At 56.6% G+C, this 21,053-nt stretch overlaps 1 protein-coding gene across 1 annotated transcript in view; it reads left to right on the plus strand.

The window, feature by feature from the left end:
• The window catches only part of Mroh1 (maestro heat like repeat family member 1), a 72,992-nt gene that overhangs the window by 13,005 nt on the left and 38,934 nt on the right, over positions 1-21,053 (plus strand). The window contains exons 4-11 of the mRNA XM_048802418.1: positions 4,616-4,747; positions 5,275-5,437; positions 5,617-5,715; positions 11,024-11,175; positions 11,645-11,785; positions 12,074-12,166; positions 16,258-16,336; positions 17,342-17,455. Coding sequence (XP_048658375.1) covers positions 4,616-4,747; positions 5,275-5,437; positions 5,617-5,715; positions 11,024-11,175; positions 11,645-11,785; positions 12,074-12,166; positions 16,258-16,336; positions 17,342-17,455 — 973 coding nt within the window. The remainder of the gene's footprint in view (positions 1-4,615; positions 4,748-5,274; positions 5,438-5,616; positions 5,716-11,023; positions 11,176-11,644; positions 11,786-12,073; positions 12,167-16,257; positions 16,337-17,341; positions 17,456-21,053) is intronic.

Genomic DNA, 21,053 nt, shown 5'->3' on the forward strand with positions numbered 1-21,053 from the left:
CATCTGACCCTTCCCCAGCCCTTTCCTGCTCCTGCAAGCTGCTTCCAGGAGGTCTGAGTGACTGCCTCTAGGTTCTGCTGTTTGCCTTCCAAGATTGAGGCCAGCCTCAGCAACTTAGATCCTGTTTCAATAAAAAAGAAAAAAAAGTGCTAGGGAGCTGGGGTTGTACCTCAGAGGCAGGTACTCCAGAATTCAATCCCAGGGGTGCAGTAGCAGGAAACCACCCAGCACTCACCTGCCGCTGCCAGGTGCCGGTCAGTATTCTTTATACCTGGGGGGCTTTATGGCCTCAGCTCCTGGCTGGGCTAGGTGTTTGTGGTTCTGTTTTCACAGACCCGGAGGCCTGTGACTGCCGCTTGCCTCTCAGTGCAGAGGGGCCCTGGGCACAGCTCTGCTGCTCTGTGGGGCATGGCCAGTCTTGCACACATCCACCAAGGTCTGGCACAGGACAACAGGTTCCACCTGGGGCCGTCAGGCCCTGGGGAGTGGTGGGAAGAGATGCACAAATAGTCAAACAGTTTTCAAATAGTGGTGGATCTCTCCCCCCTCCCTTCTACTAGTTTCTGTGTCACAGACTCCTGTCTGCTTTCCAGCCTCTTGACAGTCTCCTCCTCACACAAGCGGACTGTGGGGACTGCTCATCTCTGTGTGGGGACTTAAGCTCTACACAAGGCTGCGAGGGCCTGGGCCCCCATGTGCAGGGCTGGGCTGGTCCCTTCGCATCAGCCACTATTTGGCTAGATTTGGAATTGATTCCAGGGCCATATGGGGGTGTTAGAGCCCAACTTCAGAACTGAAGTGACTGTTGGATTCTGTTTGGACTGGAGTGGAGACTTGGCCTCATCCTGGGGTATCCTGAGAGAGACGGAGGTATGGATAAGCTTGGTTCTCCTCTGCACTTTCACAGCCCAGCACACTTCTGGGACTGGATGTGTGGGGCATTTTCCATGTAGTCGGTCAGTCCCTCTGGATATCAACTGCATGTCCTCTAGTTCAGTTCCATTTTGACCCTGTCTGCCTGGAGGTAGAGTCAGGTCCCCAAGGTAGCCGCACTTGAGGTGGCAGTGTCAAGCCCCTCTTGACACTGTGTCCTGATGTGAACACCATCTACAGATCAGGATTCCCACAGCCTCCTCCTTGGGTTTAGTGACTTTGCTAGAATGGTTCCTGGAATCAGGAAGCATGCGTGTTCACTGGTTTATCAGAGATATGACAAAGGATGCAGGTGGACCCCAGAGGACAGGGTGGGGTGGGACGGGGCGCAGGACCCCTATGCCCTCCTGGGGGTGTGCCACCTGCTGGCTGCCTGGAAGCTCCTTGAACCTTGTTCTTAGGTTTTATGGAGGATATTTGCTCTGTGATCAGCTCATCTTCACTCTTCTCCTGTCCCTGGTGGTTGGGGTGGGGTAGCAAGTCCCTAGCCTCTAATCCTTCTTTGGTCTTTCCAGTGACCAGCCCCGCCCATCCTGAAGCTGCCAAGGGCCCCAGCCAAGTCATGTCCTCAGCATACAAAGGCATTTTGGAGCTTGGGGCAGTGGCACTCACAGCTGGAGAGGCTGAGGCAGAGGATTGTGAGTTCAAAGCCAGCCTCAGCAACTTAGTGAGGCCCTGGGCAATTCAGCAAGACCCTGTCTCTAAATAAAATGTAAAAAAGGGCTGGGGATGTGGCTCAGTGGGGTTAAGTGCCCCTGGGTTCAATTCTTGGTACCAAAAACAAACAAACAAAAAACCACCATTTGGAGAATCCAAGGATTTTAGGAGTTGTGCACCTGGAAACTAAAGATATATCTCAGGTTATCACATTTTTGTGGGGTCAGCATTGGGCCTTTGTGTAGCTGAGTTCATGGCCTTAGGGCTGTGCTGACATGCTTTTATGCAGGGGGATTTTTGGGGCCACATTTGTTTGTTTTCAGTAGTGAAAGGAACAGGATTTATTCAGGGCAAGAGGGGACCCCATAAGGGCTGCCCCTGTGGCCACCCTTTGAACTTTGAGTCACAATTAATCAAGCCTGGGGGAAAGACAGGGTCGCCTCCGCGGCCACCCACTGACACCTGAGAGCCATGGAGCCGCACTCTGACGGGCCTCGCCTTGGGTCTGTTTCACGGTGAGCCAGTCTTGTTCCTGTCCCAGCTCTGCACCACGGAGGAAGGTGTGGTCAGTGCCCAAGTTCTGTCACCCCACGCTGTAATCCGGTCTCTCTGGTGGGGCCTGGTGGAAAACAACCAGGAAGGCCAAGCCCTTGACCACCACCCACCTCAGCTTCTCTGCCTGTGGCAGTCTTCAAGAGAGAGATGGAAATGAAACCTTTTCCTTAAAAATGAGCAGCCAGGAAGGATCCCGGGTTTTCACTTTTCCATATGTAAGTTGTGTCCTTTATGTCCTGAGGTCTCGGCAGCCTTCGCCTCCTAGTCAGGAGCGGCCCTTAGTTGGGCATGGCAGAGCATGCCTATAACCCTAGCACCTTGGGAGGCTGAGGCAGAAGAATCACAAGTTCGAGGCCAACTTCTGCATCTTAGCAAGACCCTGTCTCAAAAAGGACTGGGATGTAGCCTAGCAGTAGAGCACAGCCGGTGCCAGCCCCAGGACTGAGGGAGTAAAGGCAGGACTTAACGCACCAACCAAAAGAGCTCGCCAGCCTGGCCCACCCAAGCGCTCCACCACTGGAGGGCCCTAATGCTGAGTGGGAAGGCCACTCAGCCCCAGCCCCAGGGCAGAGAGAGTCCGTCCTTGATTAATTGATTTTTATTTATTTTTTGGGACCTGAGATGGAACTCGAGAGTGCTTGACAACTTTCTTATATATATCTTTATTTTGTTTATTTATTTTTATGTGGTGTTGAGGATCGAACCCAGGGTCTCTCACATGCCAGGCGAGCGTGCTACCACTGAGCCACAACCCCAGCCCTGCATACTCTATTTTAAAAGCAGCTTCCTGGGACAGTTTTCAGAGTATTGTCTCCCACTCCCTAGTCACATACCCCTTCCTGGGTCACGCATCCCTGCCACTGGCCTGTCAGCAAAGCTGATGGGTGTGCCATCAGCTGTGACCTGAGGACTTAGGCCCAGGAATTCCTTTTCTTCCCTATGCCTGGGAAAAAGGCAGATTCCCCCCCAAAGCTCCTTTGTGTACGTAAGGAGAATTAGCTGCCAAGGAAGGCCACGTGGGCTCCTGGAGGTGTGTCCAGGCCAAGAGCCAGGAAGTGGCTGAAGCTGTGGCTCTAGATCAGGTGGGAACAAGTGTCTGCCTGCTTTATCAGAGTTGTCTCCCAGTATTTAATTAATACTCTTGATTAAATGAAGTCCTACCAATTAACGTTAATTTTCCAATTTTCCACCCCAAATTTCCTTATTCTCTAAAGAAAGTGCTCCCCGACGTGGGCGTGCCGAAAGCAGCTCTCCCTGGAAGGGGCGCTTTGCCGTCTGTGGTAGCACTGAGTGCCCGGTGGCTGCCAAGGCTGTGAAGGCAGGCAGTGGGAGCCAGCCAGTGGGACTGCCTGGGGGCCTGTGTCCCCACCACTGAGGCCCAGCGCTCAAGGATGGGAAATCTCGGGCTGAAAACAGCCCAGGGTCGAAGTTTTTCCTCGAAGACTGGCGGGCCCTGGGTGCTGGTAGTGTCCTTGAGCTGCTAGGATGTGCACTGTTTAGTTCCAGGAGCAGAAGTCTCGTCCCCTGTGGGCCCGGAGACAGAGGGTCACTGTGTGGCATAGCAGACACACCTGTCACCTGGGGCCCAGGGACCCGGGAATTCCTTTCCCCACCAAGCTGTGCCATTTGTCCCCAGGAACAGAGTTGGTGTGTCCACCTGCAGGCGCGCCCCCACTCCTGTGCTGCCATTGTGGCCAGTGGCCACAGCTGCTGCCGTCACCCAGGAAGGGCAGCAGTGCCGCCTGTCCTGCCCTGCCTGGCCCTCCTGGTCCCCATGCCACCTGGCATGGGCTGCCCTGGGGGCAGGCACCGCTGGGAGAGGCTCCTGTGGGAAGCTGGATGCCTTCATCAGCAGCAGCCCCAGGGCCTGCCCTTGGGGCCTGGCGGTTGCCGCTCTGCTGGGCATCTCTACTGTTCTGTCTTCTACCCGGTGGTCGGCCCGTGCCACTGGTGTCCTCAGTTGAGGTGAGGACAGCTTGAGCTGCCAGGGTGGACGGTGGAAGTGAGCGGCAGGACCATGGCAGGTACACCTAGGAGGAGTCAGCAGGTCCAGCGCAGAGAATGTGGCATGGTGGCCACAGCAGCAGCGGCATCTGCATTTGTGACTCGAGCTTTTCATAGCCTTGGGGAACGGCAGTGAGAGGCAAGCACAGTCCTGTCTGCAAAGAGAGATGGAGAAAGAAGGTGTCCTCTCCTCAGACTGGAGGCCCAGGCAGGGAAAGAGAAGGGTCTTTGGAACTCCTGACCAGGAGACCCTGCTGGCCATACTGGGAAAGCAGAAGCCACCAACTCATTAGAAGCCTCTTCTCAGCCCTCCTAAAGAGATGTGGGCACTTGAGCAGGTTCTGAGGGCTCAAGAGGATGCTGTGTTCGAGGCAGGAAGTGGCCTTGTGTAGTTGAGTCCCCGTGAGAAAGCAAATGCTGGGGTGATCCTCACCTCAGAAACCTTCCTGGGGGTTTCTCTTCCCAGCTGGCTCAGCCCTATCGCGCTCTAATCCTGAGGGCCATGGAGATGGTCCTGAGCAGCCACATCCACCAGCTGGACAAGGACACAGCCAGCATTCTCATCCTCCTGGCCTCCAGCGAGATGACCAGGACGAAGGTATGGGCCTCTGGTCTTGCAGGCTCAGTCCTGCCCTCAGGAGGAGGCTCCTTTTCCCTGGCCTCTATCCAGGAATCTCAGGCATAGGGCTTTGTGTCTGGCTGGCTCAGGGCTGGCAGAGACCCCTTGGTCCTGTGCACACCCTCTAGGTCAGGGGATGGCCACCCTATAATTTTCAGAGGCAGAAGCTAAAGTGAGAACAAGGTGCCTTAATGCAGGGCACTAAGGTCACTGGTGCCGTGCACTCCTGGTCTGTCTGCTACCCGGTGGTCGGCCCATGGCCTGGGCCACATTCTCCTGCAGACCTCGCCCGACTTCTCTTAGCTCTGTTGCTTCTCCTGCAGGCTGAGGGCCCTTGGAGGGGAGGCTGTACCATGTGGTCCCTCTGACCTGCACTTAGTAACCTAGTAGGGACACTGAAACAGGGTGGCTTGTCCTTGGCCAGCTGTCACCTAGGGCAGAATTCTTGCTGGAGCCTGTGGGGAGGATCCAGGGAGAGGTCTGCCTTATGGCTTTCTGGGGTGCAGGGCCTGGACTGTGATTGGCAGCGGGCTGCGAGCAGCGTCCTGGTGGCTGTGGGAAAGCGGTTCATCAACCAGGTGATGGAGGAGGTGCTCAGCAGGTTCCAGCCCGGGGTCCTGCCACACTGTTCTGTGCTGCAGACTCTTGCCAGCCTCTCAGTGTCCAATGGTAGGTGCCAGCTTGATCTGGGCCTCTGGGGAATACCTGGGCCTTGGGTTTGGCACTCTGCCACCTGCTCAGGCTGGCGGGTACTCAGGGCCGTGCTGATGGTGCTCTGTGGCCTTCCCTGCCCGAGGCGTGTGCAGGTCAGACTTGGCTGCAGCCTCATGACGGCTCCTCTCTTGCAGCATTCGGCATGGTCCCCTTCCTGCCGTCCATCCTGAGCACCATGCTGCCCATGCTGGGCATGGCGAAGCAGGATGCATTGAGGGTGGTGTTCTGCTGTGGTAAGATGACTGGGCACGGCTGCCCACCTCATTCACTTTTATCTCAGGGGCCCCTTTTGGGGGGGGGTCTGCTTAAGAAATATCTATTTTGGAGATTCAGGAGTCCAGTAGCTGTAGAAAGGCAGGTGGGCAGTTGGAGGGAGGATCTTCCTGGCCCAGCCACTGCTGCTACGAGGGTCCTGCACTCAGCAGACGCTGCTCTGCCTTTTGCTGCTTCTCTGCCACTGGGGACCACCCGTCTCTGCCCGGCCTCAGGCTGGAAGGGAGCTCTGCTTCCTTGGAGCATGACTGTCTCCTCTGCCCTGTGTCTGTTGTGAGCTGGCAGTGACCACCCCATGGGCACCTCAGTGGTGATGGAGAGGCTCCCTGCAGCCTGTGTCTATAGCCTCCCATGTGTCTGGCGGGGCCCATGTAGGTCTTGGTGTGACCATGTGTCAGCCCGCAGGTGCCAGGTGAGTCTGTTGGGGTGGAGGCCACCCTGCAGAAGAAGGCCCGGTGAGCTTGGCGGGAGCTGGGTTCTGGTGCCCTGTGAGAAGGGGGCACACCTGGGCCTTTCCAGTTCCCCAGGAAGACAGGACCTTGTGCCCTCAGGTCCTTCTTGGTGGGGGTATGTTAGGAGTTTCCCTGCCACTTCCCCTGGGGATAGGTTGGGAGTGGCCTGGTGCCAAGGGTGGGCCTGGTTTTGGTGTGGAAAGGGTGACAGGCTAGAGGGTGACTTGGTACTTTGGGTCCCGGGTTCTGTTGTGCTCTTGGTGTCTTTGGGTCCGGGGTCTGGTCTCACCTTGCAGCGGCAGAGCTCTAATGGCTCCAGCTCCCGCCACCTCCCTTCACAGCCCTGTACCCCCTCCCCCTGGCCCTGCCTCTCACGCCTGCTGGGGCTGCAATCCTGTGTGAGCAGGAAAAACACCACTTGACCTGGCTCTGGATGACCATGGGGTTCCTGACAGTGAGTAGGGTGTGGCCTTGGGTACCTATGTGCAGACCCTGAGGACACAGAGGTCTGGTAGGAGGAGGGCTTTCCCAGGCAGAGGCAGCAGGTGTGCTGTGAGGACTGCACAGCCCTGGTGTGGCCTGGTGTTGAGTGCTGGCTGCTGCCTCCTGGTGGCTCTCCGGGGAAGTACCTGCCCTTGGCCTGTTTGGCCACAGCTGCCTGAACCCATCCAGTTCGTGCGGGTCAGTGCTCTCTGTGCTGAAGCAGGTGGACTGGCTCAACAGGGAGCCATGAGGATGCCTCCTCCATCTGTGCTGCTCACAGGATGAGCCGCTCCCTGCTGCTGGAGGACACCGTGGTCCTGTGGGGACAGCAGCCTTCATTTGGGAGGGCCAGTCACAGCCTGGCATTGTGGCCAGGCACGAGAGGAGTGGGGAGGCTCTGAGACAGGCCCCACAGGGCCGGCAGCTGGTGGTTCTTGCCCCACAAAGGAGTCTGACAGAAGCAAAGACTGCGTTCAGGGAAGAGAAGGGAGCAGAGAAGGCCCATGGCCAGCACGCAGGGAGATGTGGGCGAGCTCCACAGAGAAGCTACGTCAGGCGGCAAGTAGAAGACACCAGAGAAAGGCCAGAAAAGAGGGCCAAGGAAGCCCCTGGGTACAGAGCCAAAGGTCTCATTGTGGAAAATAGAGGAAGAGGAGGAAGATTGACAGGTGAGACCAAGGAGCATAGGCCACAGCAGACCCCAGAAGGGGGGATGGAGAGTGCCCAGCACATTGGGATGCAGTGCAGAGATGGCCTGGCCTCAGGCCTGGGCCACATGGTCCGCCAGGAGCCCGTGTCCTGCATCAGTCTGCCCCGGTGCCATCTGGCAGTGAGGGTAGAATAAAGGCTTCTCAGAGAGTGAGGGCTCAGACGTGCACCTCCCCCTGTGCCCCCCAGAGCCACAGGAAGGTTTGCTGCGCCAAGGAGTGGATTGAGCTGAGGGGAAGATGCCGGGTGCCCGTTGGCCTGCGTAGCTGAGGGGCCCACAGATGGCCTGACCTGCAGGGAGGCTGGGGCTGTGGGAGTGACACACACCTGGAGAACTTACAGACACCACTGTGGCGCCAGGAGGAGGAGAATCCCTGGCTATGGGCAGCCAGCTCTGAGCAGCACTGTGGCCCCCCCAGGCCAGCCAAAGTTTCAGTGGGGTTGGAAGTGCCAAGGGGAGGAGCGCCTGGCGAGGGGGATGACGATGACCATCGTTTACAGAGGAGAAGACTCCCTGATGGTTGATTCCTGAGAAAGGGGGATGTCCATAGGGAATGCCAGGCACGGTGGTGCACACCTTCCTATCCCAGCACCTCAGGAGGCTAAGGCATGAGGATCGTGAGTTCAAAGCCAGCCTCAGCAATTTAGCGAGGCACAAAGCAACTTAGCAAGACTCTGTCTCTAAATTTAAAAGAAGGGGGGCAGTTGGGGATGTGGTTCAAGGGTTAAGCACCCCTGGGTTTAAACCTGCTGGGCTGGCTGCAGTGGTGCACACCTGCATTCCCAACCACTTGGGAGGCTGAGGCAGGAGGATCACAAGTTCAAGATCAGCGTAGGAACGTAGTGGACCCTGTCTCAAATTAAAAAGGCTAGGGATGTAGCTCAGTGGTCAAGCCCTGGGTTCAGTTCCTAGCACCCTTCACCAATAAAAACCTACCAGCAGGTGGGTAAATGGATTCTGCCTCTGGCAATGTGATGACCTGTCATTTGCAAAAACCTTCCTGCTATGGATGACCTAGACATGCTGACCAGTCTGACAAACACCCTTCTGATCAGAAAGAAATCCTGGGTCCTCAGAGGGTATGAGAGGAGTGCAGCGGGCAGAGGATTCTGTCGCCTGCCCAGTGTCAGTAAAGGTTGGGAGAGACGAGGGTGGTGGGGAAGAAGGCCTTTCTGTGCACCAAGCAGGGCCAGACCCCACCTGCAGTAAACTCCTAGCTCTTGCCCTCAACAAAGGGTGACCAGTGGGAAGCCATCCACCATGAGCCCTGGCCAGGAGGTGGTTTTCTTTCAAAACTTCTAAATTCTCCTTCCTAAGAACTTGTCACTATGGCCTGCCCTTGTGCTGATGGGGGGCTCAGGCTTGTCCCTTCAGTTGGCCCGCAGAGCCCCAGGCTGAGGCACTAGCTTTGTGTGAGCTAGTCAGAACTGTCCCTGGAGATGGCAGCGTCCGTGAAGCCAGCCGTGAAGCCAGCCTGGGTGGTGTTTCCAGGCACTCGGTGAGGAAAGTGCAGTCTGGGTCTGGGGTCCAGCTTGAGCACGCAGGGCACTGGTCACTGTTCATACGGCAGACCCAAAGCAGAAAATAACATTTTGGAATGATCCAACGTGGGATGCAGAAGAATAGGGGAAGGGATGAAAGGAGGAACAAACATAAGAAAAGAGCAAGTTCTATGAAAAGAAAAGGCCAGATATGATTTTTTGAAATGAAACTATGTCCACTGAAGAGGAAGCAGGTACCATGGACATCTGTCTGAAGACCTGGAGGAGAATGGACAGGGGGCAGGTCTGAAGACACCCGAGGGGCAGCACTAACAAACAGGATGGAGAGAAGGCATTGGATGGTCAGGCTTGCTGACCATCTGCCTCCACAAAAGAGAGGACCTTCCTCATGCTGCCAAGTACGGCAGACCCAAAGTGGCTGAGTGAGAAGATATCCATCCGTCCCAGTGTGTCCTGTCAAACTGTGGATGCCAGGATGTGTGAAGTGAACCCAGGACAGTCCATGTCTGCTGGTAGCATAGCCACTCACCGCTGACCCCCACAATGGTGCCAGAGACCTGCTCCTTGGAACCCTAAGCCCATCACCAGGGAGGGGATAAGCCTCATGTGGCTGAAGCAGATCCTACCATCAGAGCCACCACTTGGGCTGGAAAAGGCGGGGAGGCCAGCAGGGTAAGTGGGGTGGGGTGCGCACCAGCAGGAAAGTAGCCGCTTGGCCCTGGGCCTCTCGGGCCTCTCTCGGGCCTCTCTCAGGTTCACCGTGGGGAGGAGGAAGCTGGTGCTGTGTGCCCTGCACTATGGGGCAGAGAAGTGCCACGTGACTTGGGCACAACCACCGGGGTAGACGTTGTTGTCCAATTTCCTCCCTGCCCTGGGCTGTGTGACCCAGAGCACAAAGGAAAAAGACCGTGTCCAGGTTGCGTTCACTGTCTGAAGACCACATTTACATTGAGGGGACTCAGACACCAGCCCACCACCACGTGCCTGTGCCCAGGCTGGGGGCAGATGGCTGTGGATACCTGTGAACAGCTCACTTTTTTTTTTTTTTTTTAAGGCAAGGCATTTTATGTATCTATCTCTATGTGGTGCTGAGGCACGACCCCAGGGCCCACACGGGTGAGGCGACTGCCCCACCGCCCAGCCCAGCCCAGCCCAGCCCAGCCCAGCCCAGCCCACAGACCACTTCTTGTGGGACTCAGCAGCCCATGCTCTGTTGGCTCCTCCTAGGACGTGGCCTCAGCAGCTCGCCTTCTGTCTTGACCCAGGGCCCCTTGCTGACCGCTCCCACATCTGCGCCTAAGCCAGGTCTGTGTCCTGGCTCCAGCCTCCAGCTTCACCTCCTGCTGGACTTTTTACTCGACCTCCATGGTCACTCGGAGCCCAGTGCTGTGCAAGCCACTGTCCAGCCTACAGGACATACAGGCAGCAGCACACTCTCTGGGAAGGCCTGGGTGGCTGGTGCCCAGGGCCACACCACCCTCCCTCCCTCCAGATCTGTCCTGCCCAGGCCTGGTGCTGCCACCCCTCGGCTTCTGCCTCTTGCCCTTGGAAAGCGTGACAGGAGCTGTCGGTGAGGGCAGTGGGCTGACTCCACCGGGCTGGAGAGCAGGCACAGGCATTGGGAGTTGCCAGAGGGCACCATCGGAAACCTCCAGCAATTGGCTGATGTAACACAGTAGAAGCTGCCGGTCCGCCAGTTTGGGAAGCTAGCAGTCCAGGAGACGGTGTTGGTGGGTTGGCTCCCTCTGGGTTCAGGGAGCACCATTCCTTGCCTCTCCCTGCTTCTGGTGGCGTCGTCGATCCTCAGCAGCTTTGGTTCACCCTCAGTCTCTGCTTCTGTTGCACATGGCCGTCTTCCCTGTTCCTGTCTCTGTCTTTTCTTGTGGGACACTGTCCTCTTGCTCCACTCTGCTCTGATGTGATCTCATGTTAACAGTTACACCAGCAACCACTCTGTTTCCAGATAAGGCCGCATTCTGAGGTTTCCAGGGGGATTTGAATTGGGAGAGTGTGTCTGGCCAGGTGCTGGGCAGGTGTCCTGCAGGCTGTTTGGGGATCTCCAAGGGCAGGCTGGAGACCCAGCGCAGCATCGCCTGCAGCAGCTCACCAGGGGCCATCTCAGCCCTACAGCACTTCAGTGAGAGCACCCTGGAGTACCTGGCCAACTTGGACCAAGCCCCGGACCCCACTGTCAGGAGGGATGCCTTTGCTACCGACATCTTCAGCGCCTATGACATTCTCTTCCATCACTGGCTCCAGAGTCGAGATGCCAAGGTACCGCTGCTTCCCATGGGCATGGCCTGGCCTCGGGGACTGTGCTTTGCTATTCTGCCAGCTCTGTTGAAGGTGATCCTGGGGTGGGGAAGAGGGGCCAACTTGCCCGTCCATACCTACCCACAGGTGCTCTGTGCCTGGTGCCCCCCCACAGCTGGTGCTCCGGAGCTGGTGGGGGCCTTGCCTGCAGGTTGCCATACCTGCACAGGTCTCCACACTGGCTCCAGCCTGCTCTAAAATCTATCCTGTTCCTGGGAGCTGTGGTCACCGTTGTCTTTCTCAGGCTCCATTGCTGCCTCCAAAGTCCTCCTGCCCCCACCCAGCCCCTTGCCATGGTCATTCTGCAACCATGCCCTGACCTCTAGGTGCTGGACTTGCTTCCAGCCCTGATGGCCCCACTGGGCCCTGCTGTCCTCTCCTGTGGACGGCTCTGCAATGACAGACAAACTGCCCCCCTCTGTCTCCTCAGCTCCGGCTTGCCGTGGTGGCGGCTCTGGGGCCCATGAGCCACTTGCTTCCCAGTGAGAAGCTGGAGGAGCAGCTTCCCAGGCTCCTCCCTGGAGTCCTCGGCCTCTACAAGAAGCACGCGGAGACCTTCCACGTGTCCAAGGTATCTGCAGGCGGGGAGGGCATGTCCACCTCTGAGGACCTAGTGCTAGGTTGAAGGGAAGGACCCCCACTGCTCCGCTCCGGACAGGAGCCCAGGGGGTGGTTCCTTGCCGCCTCCACCCCTGCCCATGGTGTCGTCCCAGCCGTCCCAGATCCTGTTGGTAAAGTTAGTGCTTCCTGTTGGAAGCCACAGGCAGAGTGCATGTTTTCCTGGACTTCTCCCTGTGACCTGGGGGCTCTCCTGGGGGGAGGACGTGAACTGAAGTCCTCTCCTGCCTGTCTCCTGCAGAGCCTGGGCCAGATCCTGGAGGCAGCAGTGAGTGTGGGCAGCCGCACCCTGGAGGTCCAGCTTGATGCCCTCCTGGCCACTCTGCACACTCAGGTAGGCTGGGGGCAGGGGCTGCAGGCAGAGCTGGGGTCAGGTCACCTGACAGGAGTGCAGGGAAGGTTGTGGCTGGTGGGTGGGGAAGGGTCTGGGTGGCAAGGAGTGGCCACACTGAGGGTGCTGTGGGTGTGGTCCTCAGTGGTGAGGCCTCCTCCAGCCTCGCTGTGGTGCATACAGGCGGCCTAGGGGCCTGGGCGTGGAGGAGGCCCAGGGATGCAGTTGGCTGCAGCCGGCAGAGGCCAGAGTTGCAGGGAGATGGGCATGGGAAGGGGCCTTGGAGACCCCACTGGGGGAAGTGCTCCAAGGGAGGCTGTCCAGCTGGGCCCCCCAAGGCATGATGAAGAGGGCCTGGGAACTGGCCTCTAATGCAGACCAGAGTACACAGATGGAGCCTTGGGAGTGAGGGAGGAGCCGCAGGGGGTGGGTTCACCTGCTCTGCTCCCACTCTCCAGCATCAGTGGGCCCACTGGCCAGCCTGGCAAGCTCACTCACCTTGGTCCAGGAGTGGGAAGCGGGGAGGGCTGCAGCCGAGACGCTGGAGGTGGTGTAAGCACTGGGGTGACGATGTGGAACTGCGCGGGCAGCTGGGCTCTAGAGAGAGCAGAACAGGAGTGTGCCCAGGAGGACGGGGGAAGTCACGTGGCAGGCTTCCTGCTCCCCGAGGCAGGGTCCGCATGCAGTCAAGCCTGGGTTCTACCATACTGGGGTGTGTGTGTGTGTGTGTGTGTCTGTCTGTCTGTCTGTCTCCGTGTGTCCGCCTTTTGTTATTTTGAGACTGGCTCTTGCTAAGTTTCCTAGGTTAGCCTCCTACTTGGGATCCTCCTGCTTCAGTGTCCTGGATTGCTAGGATTGCCAGTGTGAACCACCATGCCCAGCTTCTGCCAAACTTCTACGGAACAGTTCCTGTCCTACAAGTTGGTTTGCAAATCAGAGAAGGATCCTGAGCTGCCTAGTCATTCTGGGGGCTGGCCTTGATTCCAGACCTAAATCAGAACCACACAGGACAAGGCAGGTGGCGATTAGGAGGATGACTGTGAAGACTTGTGTAAAGAAACGGCAGGCTGAGTCCCGCGCTGCCTGTCAGAGGACCTCACAGAGGCGTGCTCTTTGAGAAACACCAGACTTGTTCAGCCACTTGTTCAGTGGCTGGGATGCACTGGGTCATCACAGCGACACACAAAGGGAAAATGTCATCTGTCTTCAGTCGATGAAGAAAAGGCTTTGGTGACATTTTTCTATTCATCATTAAAACTCTTAGCAACAAAGATGGAAGAGGGATTTCCTCAACTTGATGAAGATTGCTTGCCCAAGCCTTCCCTGACGTCCTGACTGAGGGGAGACCTCAGACACACTCCCTTGAACGTGGAAGAGGAAGAGCCCGCTTCTCACAGCAGGGAGTCCTGTGCCAGTTCTGTAAGGAAGGTGCACATCTTGCAGGAGAGGCCCTGCTCCTGCTGGGCTCCCTGCTGTCTTGGGGCACTGGCCCCTCCTCATGTGCCCAGCTGGAGGTCAGCTGCACCCCTCCTGGGTGCATACTTGTTTTGTGGATGCTCAGTCACTCATCTAGAAGAAGGACAAAGAAGTCCTGAAGGAGACATCTGCCGAGCCTGCTGTGGTGCACAGCAGCTGGGCGCTGTCCGCAGTGGGGTGCTCAGCATGGGCAGGAGGGCAGAATCTCTTCGTGGGACAGGGTGCAGGTGGAGTATGGCCAGCTAGGACCTATTTGGAGTACTGTGCACTGTAACAGCGGGAACTTACCACGAGGTGTCTGGAAGTCAGCCTGACCAGAGCCCAAGACCTCACTGAAGAACACACAAGAAGGAGGGAAAACTCAGAAACGTGATGCAGTGTCACTAACCTGATATAAAAACCCCCAAAACCATATATGTTCGTCAAAACTATAAAAGCAAAGAATGATTATCTGTGGGGGGTGGGCATAGGAAGGGGGAATATAAATATGCAAAAGCTGAGAAGATAGAAAAACCGTGTTACTTCCTTTCCTTTGTGCTGTCCATCATATCCTGTTTCTCTATTTTCAGTTTCTTTCCATATTGATCTGTAGCAGTTCTTACAGCCTTGTTGTTTTATATGAATAAATATTCTGTTTCATCCTGTTTTTTTTTTTTTTTTTGTGCTGGGAATTGAACTCAGGGGTATTCTATCACTGAGCTACATCCCCAGTCCTTTTGATTTTTAATTTTGAGTCAGGGCCTTGCTAAGTCACTGAGGGTTTTTCTAAATTGCTGAGGCTGGCCTGGAACTTGCGATCGCCTGTCTTAGATTCCTGAATTGCATGCACTAACGAGCCCGCTCCTACTTTATTCTCTCTCTCTCTCTCTTTCTTTCTGGTGCTGGGGATTGAATTCAGGGCCTTATGTATGCAAGACAAGCACTATCTTATTTTTTTGATTCTTTAGTATTTTTTTGCCATAAAAATTGTTTAATATTTGTATTATCATTTATCCTCCTTTTATTTATTTATTTATTTATATTTACTTTTTTTAAGTTGTAGGTGGACATACTATCTTTATTTCATTTTTTTTTTTTTTTTAATATGGTGCTGAGGTTTGAACCCAGTGCCTCATGTGTGCTAGGCAAGCATTTTACCACTAAGCCACAGCCCCAGCCCAAATTTTTTTTTTTTTTTTTTTTTTGTGGTGCTGGGGATTGAACCCAGGGTCTTATGCATGAAAGGCAGGCACTCTACCAACTGAGCTATGTCCCCAGTGACCTTTATTTTATTTGTTTATTTTTGTGGGTGTCAGGGATGAACCCAGGGCCTAATGCATGCTAGGCAAGTTCTCTATCACTGAGCCACAACCCGGCCCCCTCCTTGTAAAACTTCTTTTTTTTTTTTTTTTGCTGTATTTGGCACTGAACCCTGGGCCCCACACAGGCTAGGCAAGTGCTCTGCCACCAAGCTGCACCCCAGCAGCTTATGCCATGGTTCAGGTTCAGATGGACAGAAGCCTTCTGCACTCAGTGATTGCCTGCGGGTCCCTCCTCTGCCCTCCGTTGTCGGGTGGCCTGTGTCTGGAGTAGATGGGTGGGTCCCCCCTCTGCCCTCCGTTGTCTGGTGGTCTGTGTCTGGAGGAGATGGGTGGTTCCCCCTCTGCCCTCCGTTGTCTGGTGGCCTGTGTCTGGAGGAGATGGGTGGGTCCCCCCTCTGCCCTCCGTTGTCTGGTGGCCTGTGTCTGGAGGAGATGGGTGGGAGTCCGCTTTGCCTCTTCCCAGGCGACTGCCCGTTGCTGTGCACCACTTACCATGGAAGCCGCCCCATTTCCCTTGTGGTCCTGCCCTCTGCTGGCACTGTCATCCAGAGGCTTTGCTGGGCTGGAAGGCCTGCTTCTGAGAGGGACCTGACTCTCCGGAGTGGTCCTCCCGGGCCTCCTCAGAGGCCAAGGGTCAGGGCCTGTCGGGTCAGGTCTGGCCCTCAGCCCCTGCACCTCACCTGCCTCCTCCCCGAACCCCAAGGAGGCGTGCTGTCAGGCAAGGGACAGTCCTGGGCTGGGCGCTGCTCTGTGCTGGGGTCCCTCCCGTGGCTGCAGGGTGGACCCTGAGGTTCCTTAGAGCCTCATCCAGAGGCCCTGCCTGGGTCCCGGGCTGTGACACTGAGGAGGTGGGCGGGGCCTGCGGGCCCACTGAGCGTGCCTGCGTTAGTGAGGCTCCGTGAAGCCCCAGAGGTTTTTCTTTTAGTCTTTACTTTTTAATCAAGGCACCTTTTGAAGGCGTGAGCTCCGTGAGCTCCGGATGTCTCTGGTGCTTAATTCCAGAGGGGACTGGCTCCAGCGCATGGCTGGGAGTACACACCCAGGGACGTGGGCATGCTTCTTTTTAATGACAAAGCACCCTGTGTCCTGCAGGCTCATTCTGCCTGTGTGTGGTGTGGTGTTTCTCTACCCCCCCGACTGCAAGGGACTGGCCACCCAGGCACCTCTGATGGTACAGCATGTGTGTCCCACAGCTGGCACCTACCTGGGCATCCCTTCTGGGTGAGAATGAGCTGGAGAGTGATTTGCTGGGGCTCTGAGCCCCAGGAGGGCAGCAAGCATTGTCCCCTGTAACCTCTGTCCTGTTCCCTGGAGCAGATCTGTGTGCCCGTGGAGTCCTCGAGTCCCCTGGTGATGAGCAGCCAGAAAGAGGTGCTGCGCTGCTTCACGGTGCTGGGTGAGTGGTGGGCTCCTCCTTGAACAGGTACCTCAGGGACACACTGCGCCAGTTGCCTCTTCATGTAGAGGATGGTGTGAATGGGATGAGGAGGCCGCCTTTCTACCTCTGCCCAGCATCCGAGAGGCCCCAGGGGGCTGAGCCCTCACCACTGCCCCAGGCACTTAGTTTCCAGGTAGATGCATGTTCTGGTCCTGCCCGTCCTAGAGGCTCTGCCCCTGCTCCTCACCCATGACCAGCTCCATGGTGCCTCTTATCCTGGTCCTGGCCATCCTTCCAACTTTACCTGACTCCAGCTAGAGATGTCATCACCTGATCTCCTGGACAGCAGAGGCTGTTGTGTCAGCTCTGTCCCCTGCATCCATGCATGCTCAGGGCCAGCGATACCAGTGTCCACCTGGGGCATGGAAGGAGAGGCAGTAAGACTGGCTCAGCCACACCAGGTGTGTGTGTAGGAGGACAGCAGGTCTGATGAGGACATAGGCGACCTGGTTCCCCAAGGTGAAGGCGTCTGCATGGGTCGTAGCCCCCTGTTCCTGTTGGCAGCTGAGAGCTCCGGGCTGGAGGGTGATGCCTGGGTCGCCTAGACCTGCACTGGCCTGGGGCCCAAGTGCTGAAGAGCTGCTCCCAGGTGCAGCTCTGCCCAGAGCAAGTGGGATGCGGAGGCCTCTGGGGGCCCTGTGAGTTTGAGAAGCTGAGTGGGCGCTCAGATCCCGTGGGCCCAAGGTTTGGATCTCCTGTGCTCCAGCTGGTGCTGCCTGCTGGGCCTATGCCCTGGCAGGAGGGTGTGCTCCAATGCCTGCCCTGAGACTGGTGCCCTTGAGAATGCTGTGGGGCAGAGATGGTGGCCTGGGGTTCCAGCTTCCCTCGGTCCCCAAAGCGAGTCTTTGTGTTTCCTCCATGCTGGGAGCAAGATGGCCAGGACAGATGGACGCTGGCCCTGAGGACTCGGAGGCGCAAAGGAGAGGCTGTTAGACCCCGCCTGATGTGCATGTTGTCCCACAGCCTCCTGCCTGCCTGACCGGCTGCTGGCCTTCCTGCTGCCCAGGCTGGACACCAGCAGTGAGAGACTGCGTGTGGGTACCCTGCAGATCCTGAGGCACCTCATCAACTCGGCTGGTAAGTGCCCTCCACGCCTGCACTGTGTCCAGTGTGGGGTAGTGCTTGGAAGGTGGAGATTGCCTTTTAGGTGAAAAGTAGCATCGCACTTGGGTTTCATTTTTCGTTCATTAAGACACAGGGTCTTGCTGTGTTGCCCAGCTGGCCCTGAACCCCTGGGCTCAAGTGATACTCCTGCCTCAGCCTCCCAAGAAGCGGGACTTCTTTCTGGTACCCACCCCTGTGCTGGGCCTTTACTTTGAATTTCCTAAAAATTTTTCCCACCTTTCTATTCTGCAAAATCCTACAAGAGCAGTGTCCATCTGCCCTTCACTGGACGTTGATCACTGATACCTGCCTTGATAGAGGATGCAGACCGCAGTGCCCTGAAGGCCCTGCCTGACTCCCTGTGTGTTCCCCTGACTCCGTCAGCACAGGACCCAGACACAGAGCCTGACAGTAAACACACTTGCCTGGTGTGGCTTGCTCTCCTGTGGGATCTAGTTGAAGCCACACTCTGGCTTAGTTTAGTTCTCAGACTTTGTTAATGCAGCGTCCTTTCTCTGAGGAGCGAGGCCAGTTCTGGAGTATGTCCTGAGTAGCTGTGCCTGATGGTCTCCACATAGTTGGAGATTCAGGTTTCCTGCGTTTAAGGCTGATTTAATTGATCAACAATAAGTTTGAAAAAAGTGATCACAGTTTTACATGTGGGTTTGTTTTTTGATGAATCTTATTGATCTCCTTTTAGAGGAGTCAGACCATGAGCCACCTTAGGCCTGAAAGTTGGTGATAATTTACATTAAAATTTTTTTTGAAGTTTTCAGTTGTAGGTAGACATAATACTTTTCTTATTTATTTATCTATGTGATGCTGAGGATGGAACCCAGGACCCCACACATTCGAGGCAAGTGCTCTATCACTGAGCCCCAGCCCCAGCCCCTAGCTTACATTCTTAACAGATTCCAAAAGCAAGTGCAAGGCTGGGTGTGGTGGTGCTGTGATCATGGCTCCTCAGGAGGCCAGGAGGACCATAAGTTTGAGGCTAGACTGGGCAACTTATCAAGACCCTGTCTCAAAATAAAATGAAATAGGGCTGGGCATGCTGCGTTTGCTAAGCAACTTGGGAACACATGTGAGACAGGATCTGCACCCCACAAAGCCTGTCTGGCCTGTTACGGGACATGTGCACTGGCTTCTGTCCTGTGAGGTCAGCTCTTTACCAGTGCTGGGTTGCAGATAGTGGCCGTGGGACTGGGGCAGCCCGCAGAGTTGTGGGAATGATGTAGGGACAGCTTGAGATGGGGCAGGGGCAGGAACGGTGCTGGACCCAGGAGTCCAGGGAGGGCATGGGACACGGGCCTCTGCCGGCACAGTCAGCCTGGGCCTGTTGGCTTCGCGTCCCTGTGGTGCTGCTAGTGGCCATCTGGGCTGGGAGGGAGTTTGAAGGCAGGACTCTCCACTCTGATGAGTAGTCTCCCAGATCAGCATTTCCTGTCTGTCACCAGCGGCCCCTGTGTGTTGCCAGGAGGTGCAGAAAGGCCGAGTACCTGGCCTGGGGGCTAGCCTAGGCAGGGCCCAGGCCTCTCCCCACCCCAGGCTCACGGTGCGCGTGGCTGGCCGGGCTCCTTGACCCTCCCCTCCCGCACACACTCTCCCACTGAGAAGTCGCTTCATCGTGACCTGCATTTCTGCTCTGTCCTCTGAAGTCATTTTCTGTGCTGTGTTAGTCACCGTTTCATCACGGTCACCAAAACATCTGGCAGGACGACTCCCGGGGGCAACAGTCACCTCACTCCCATTTCAGAGGTCCACCCACGGCCGCTGAGTCCATTGCCTGGGCCTGCAGCAGGGCAGAGGGTCACGGCAGGAGGGCCTGAAGGAAGAAGCGCCCCTGCCAGGGCAGAGTGAGGAAGCCGAGTGGGGAAGGTCCACTGGGCAGATGCCCACTTCTAGGACATGCCCCAGCAACCTGCCCTCCCCCGTCCTCTTCCTGCCTGCTGGCAGTCACCACCAGTTGGTCCATTCAAACCAACGGACCGGTGAGGCCTCACCCCCCACAGCACCGCTGGACGCTCCTGTGTCAGTGTTGTGGCTCTTAGGGGCACTTCACATCCAGACCATAGCACGTCCACTTGTAGAAGTGACAGCTCTTGGCGTGCTGCTCTCTGGTGCACGGGCAGGTTCCTGTCTGCCCCACTGGGCAGCGCCCAGGTTTCTCTCTGGCCCACACTCAGGTTCCTCTGAAATGGCAAGTTCTCCCTGCTGTTCGCTCCCCTTGGGACTTTCTGGCTCTCGAGGCTGATGGAATCACAATGTCCTGTAGCCCCTTTTTGGTGTTTTTTTATTTTTATTTTTATTTTGGTACCAGGGATTGGACCCAGGGCTGCTTCACCACTGAGCCATACCCTGGCCTTTTAGAGGCAGGCCTTGCTGAATTGCTTAGGGCCCTGCTGAATTGCTGAGGCTGTCTTTGAACTTGAGATCCTCCTGCCTCAGCCTCCCCAGCCCTGGGATGACAGGCCTGTGCCACCCTGCCTGGCCATTCCTTATTTTTCTCACCCTGTCACACAGCACTGACACTAGAGTCACAGTGCTTCCCCTGTAGGGTGACTGAGCACGAAGCTGTGAACGTGTCTCTCCCACTGCCCTGGCTCCCCCTGCACCGTGTCTGCCCTCCTTCCCGCCCTCCTCTGGCTCTTTCTGCAGGGGCTGCGCGTGCGTGTGGCTGTCGGCTGGCTCGGGGAGGTTCGTGAGCACAGCCTTGCCTGCCTGCTTGTCTGGCTCTGTGTGGGTGACGGACCCTTGGCTGCGTGTCCAACCCCCGCTCCTGTCTCGTGGGTTAACAGGTCACTCCTTTGCTTTTGGCAAGGAGTTGCCAGATTCAGCAGAGACCAGCAGGCCCCCAGTATGACTGAGACGTTCTTGTGCTAAAATGCTGTTTGTTGTCTATCTGAAATTCAAATGGAGGGGGAGTCCTGGGTTTTGTTGGAGGGTCGCCATCCAAACCTGACGTAGATAACTTTCTCTCCTGTTCTGTTTGCTTTTGTTTTCAGATATCCAAGTACTTTTTTCTTTAATGTCCCGTGATTTCACCAGAACCTCCTGGTGCTGGTCACTTCAGGGCATCTGCTGCAGTGGAGCAGAGTCCCTGCTCTTTGCTGTGGCTGTGCTGCCCCGTGTTCCCTGTGGTCCTGACGCCCTGCGCCTCCCTGCCTGACACGGGGTCCCCTCCAGGAGGCGCTCTCACGCGGCCCCGCTTGAGTTTGGCCAGCGTTATGGCTCCTGTGGCTTCAGGGTTCTGGGCTGTGGATTAAAATGTCAGGGTGACACCTCCCTCACTCTCGAGGGACTGTCTGCTGAATGAAAGCTTTGCTCCTCGCAGTGCAGTAGTGGTCGCTGCACCATGCCAAGTCCTCTGGGCTCATTATTATTAACCCCACCGTTTCCTGATGGCCATTTTTTAACCTCTTCTAGATATCAGGAAAAGAGGGGTCAGGGTGCTGGTTCTCAGCAAGAGGGAGTCCCCAGACCAGCAGCCGCAGGTCTCCTGGGAACAGGCGAGATGTGTACTGAGCCCAGGGCCTGTCCGACTCCACCTGGTGAGACCATGGAGAGTCCA

This window comes from Marmota marmota, unplaced genomic scaffold, assembly GCF_001458135.2.
Source record: "Marmota marmota marmota unplaced genomic scaffold, marMar, whole genome shotgun sequence".
Lineage (NCBI taxonomy): Eukaryota > Metazoa > Chordata > Mammalia > Rodentia > Sciuridae > Marmota > Marmota marmota.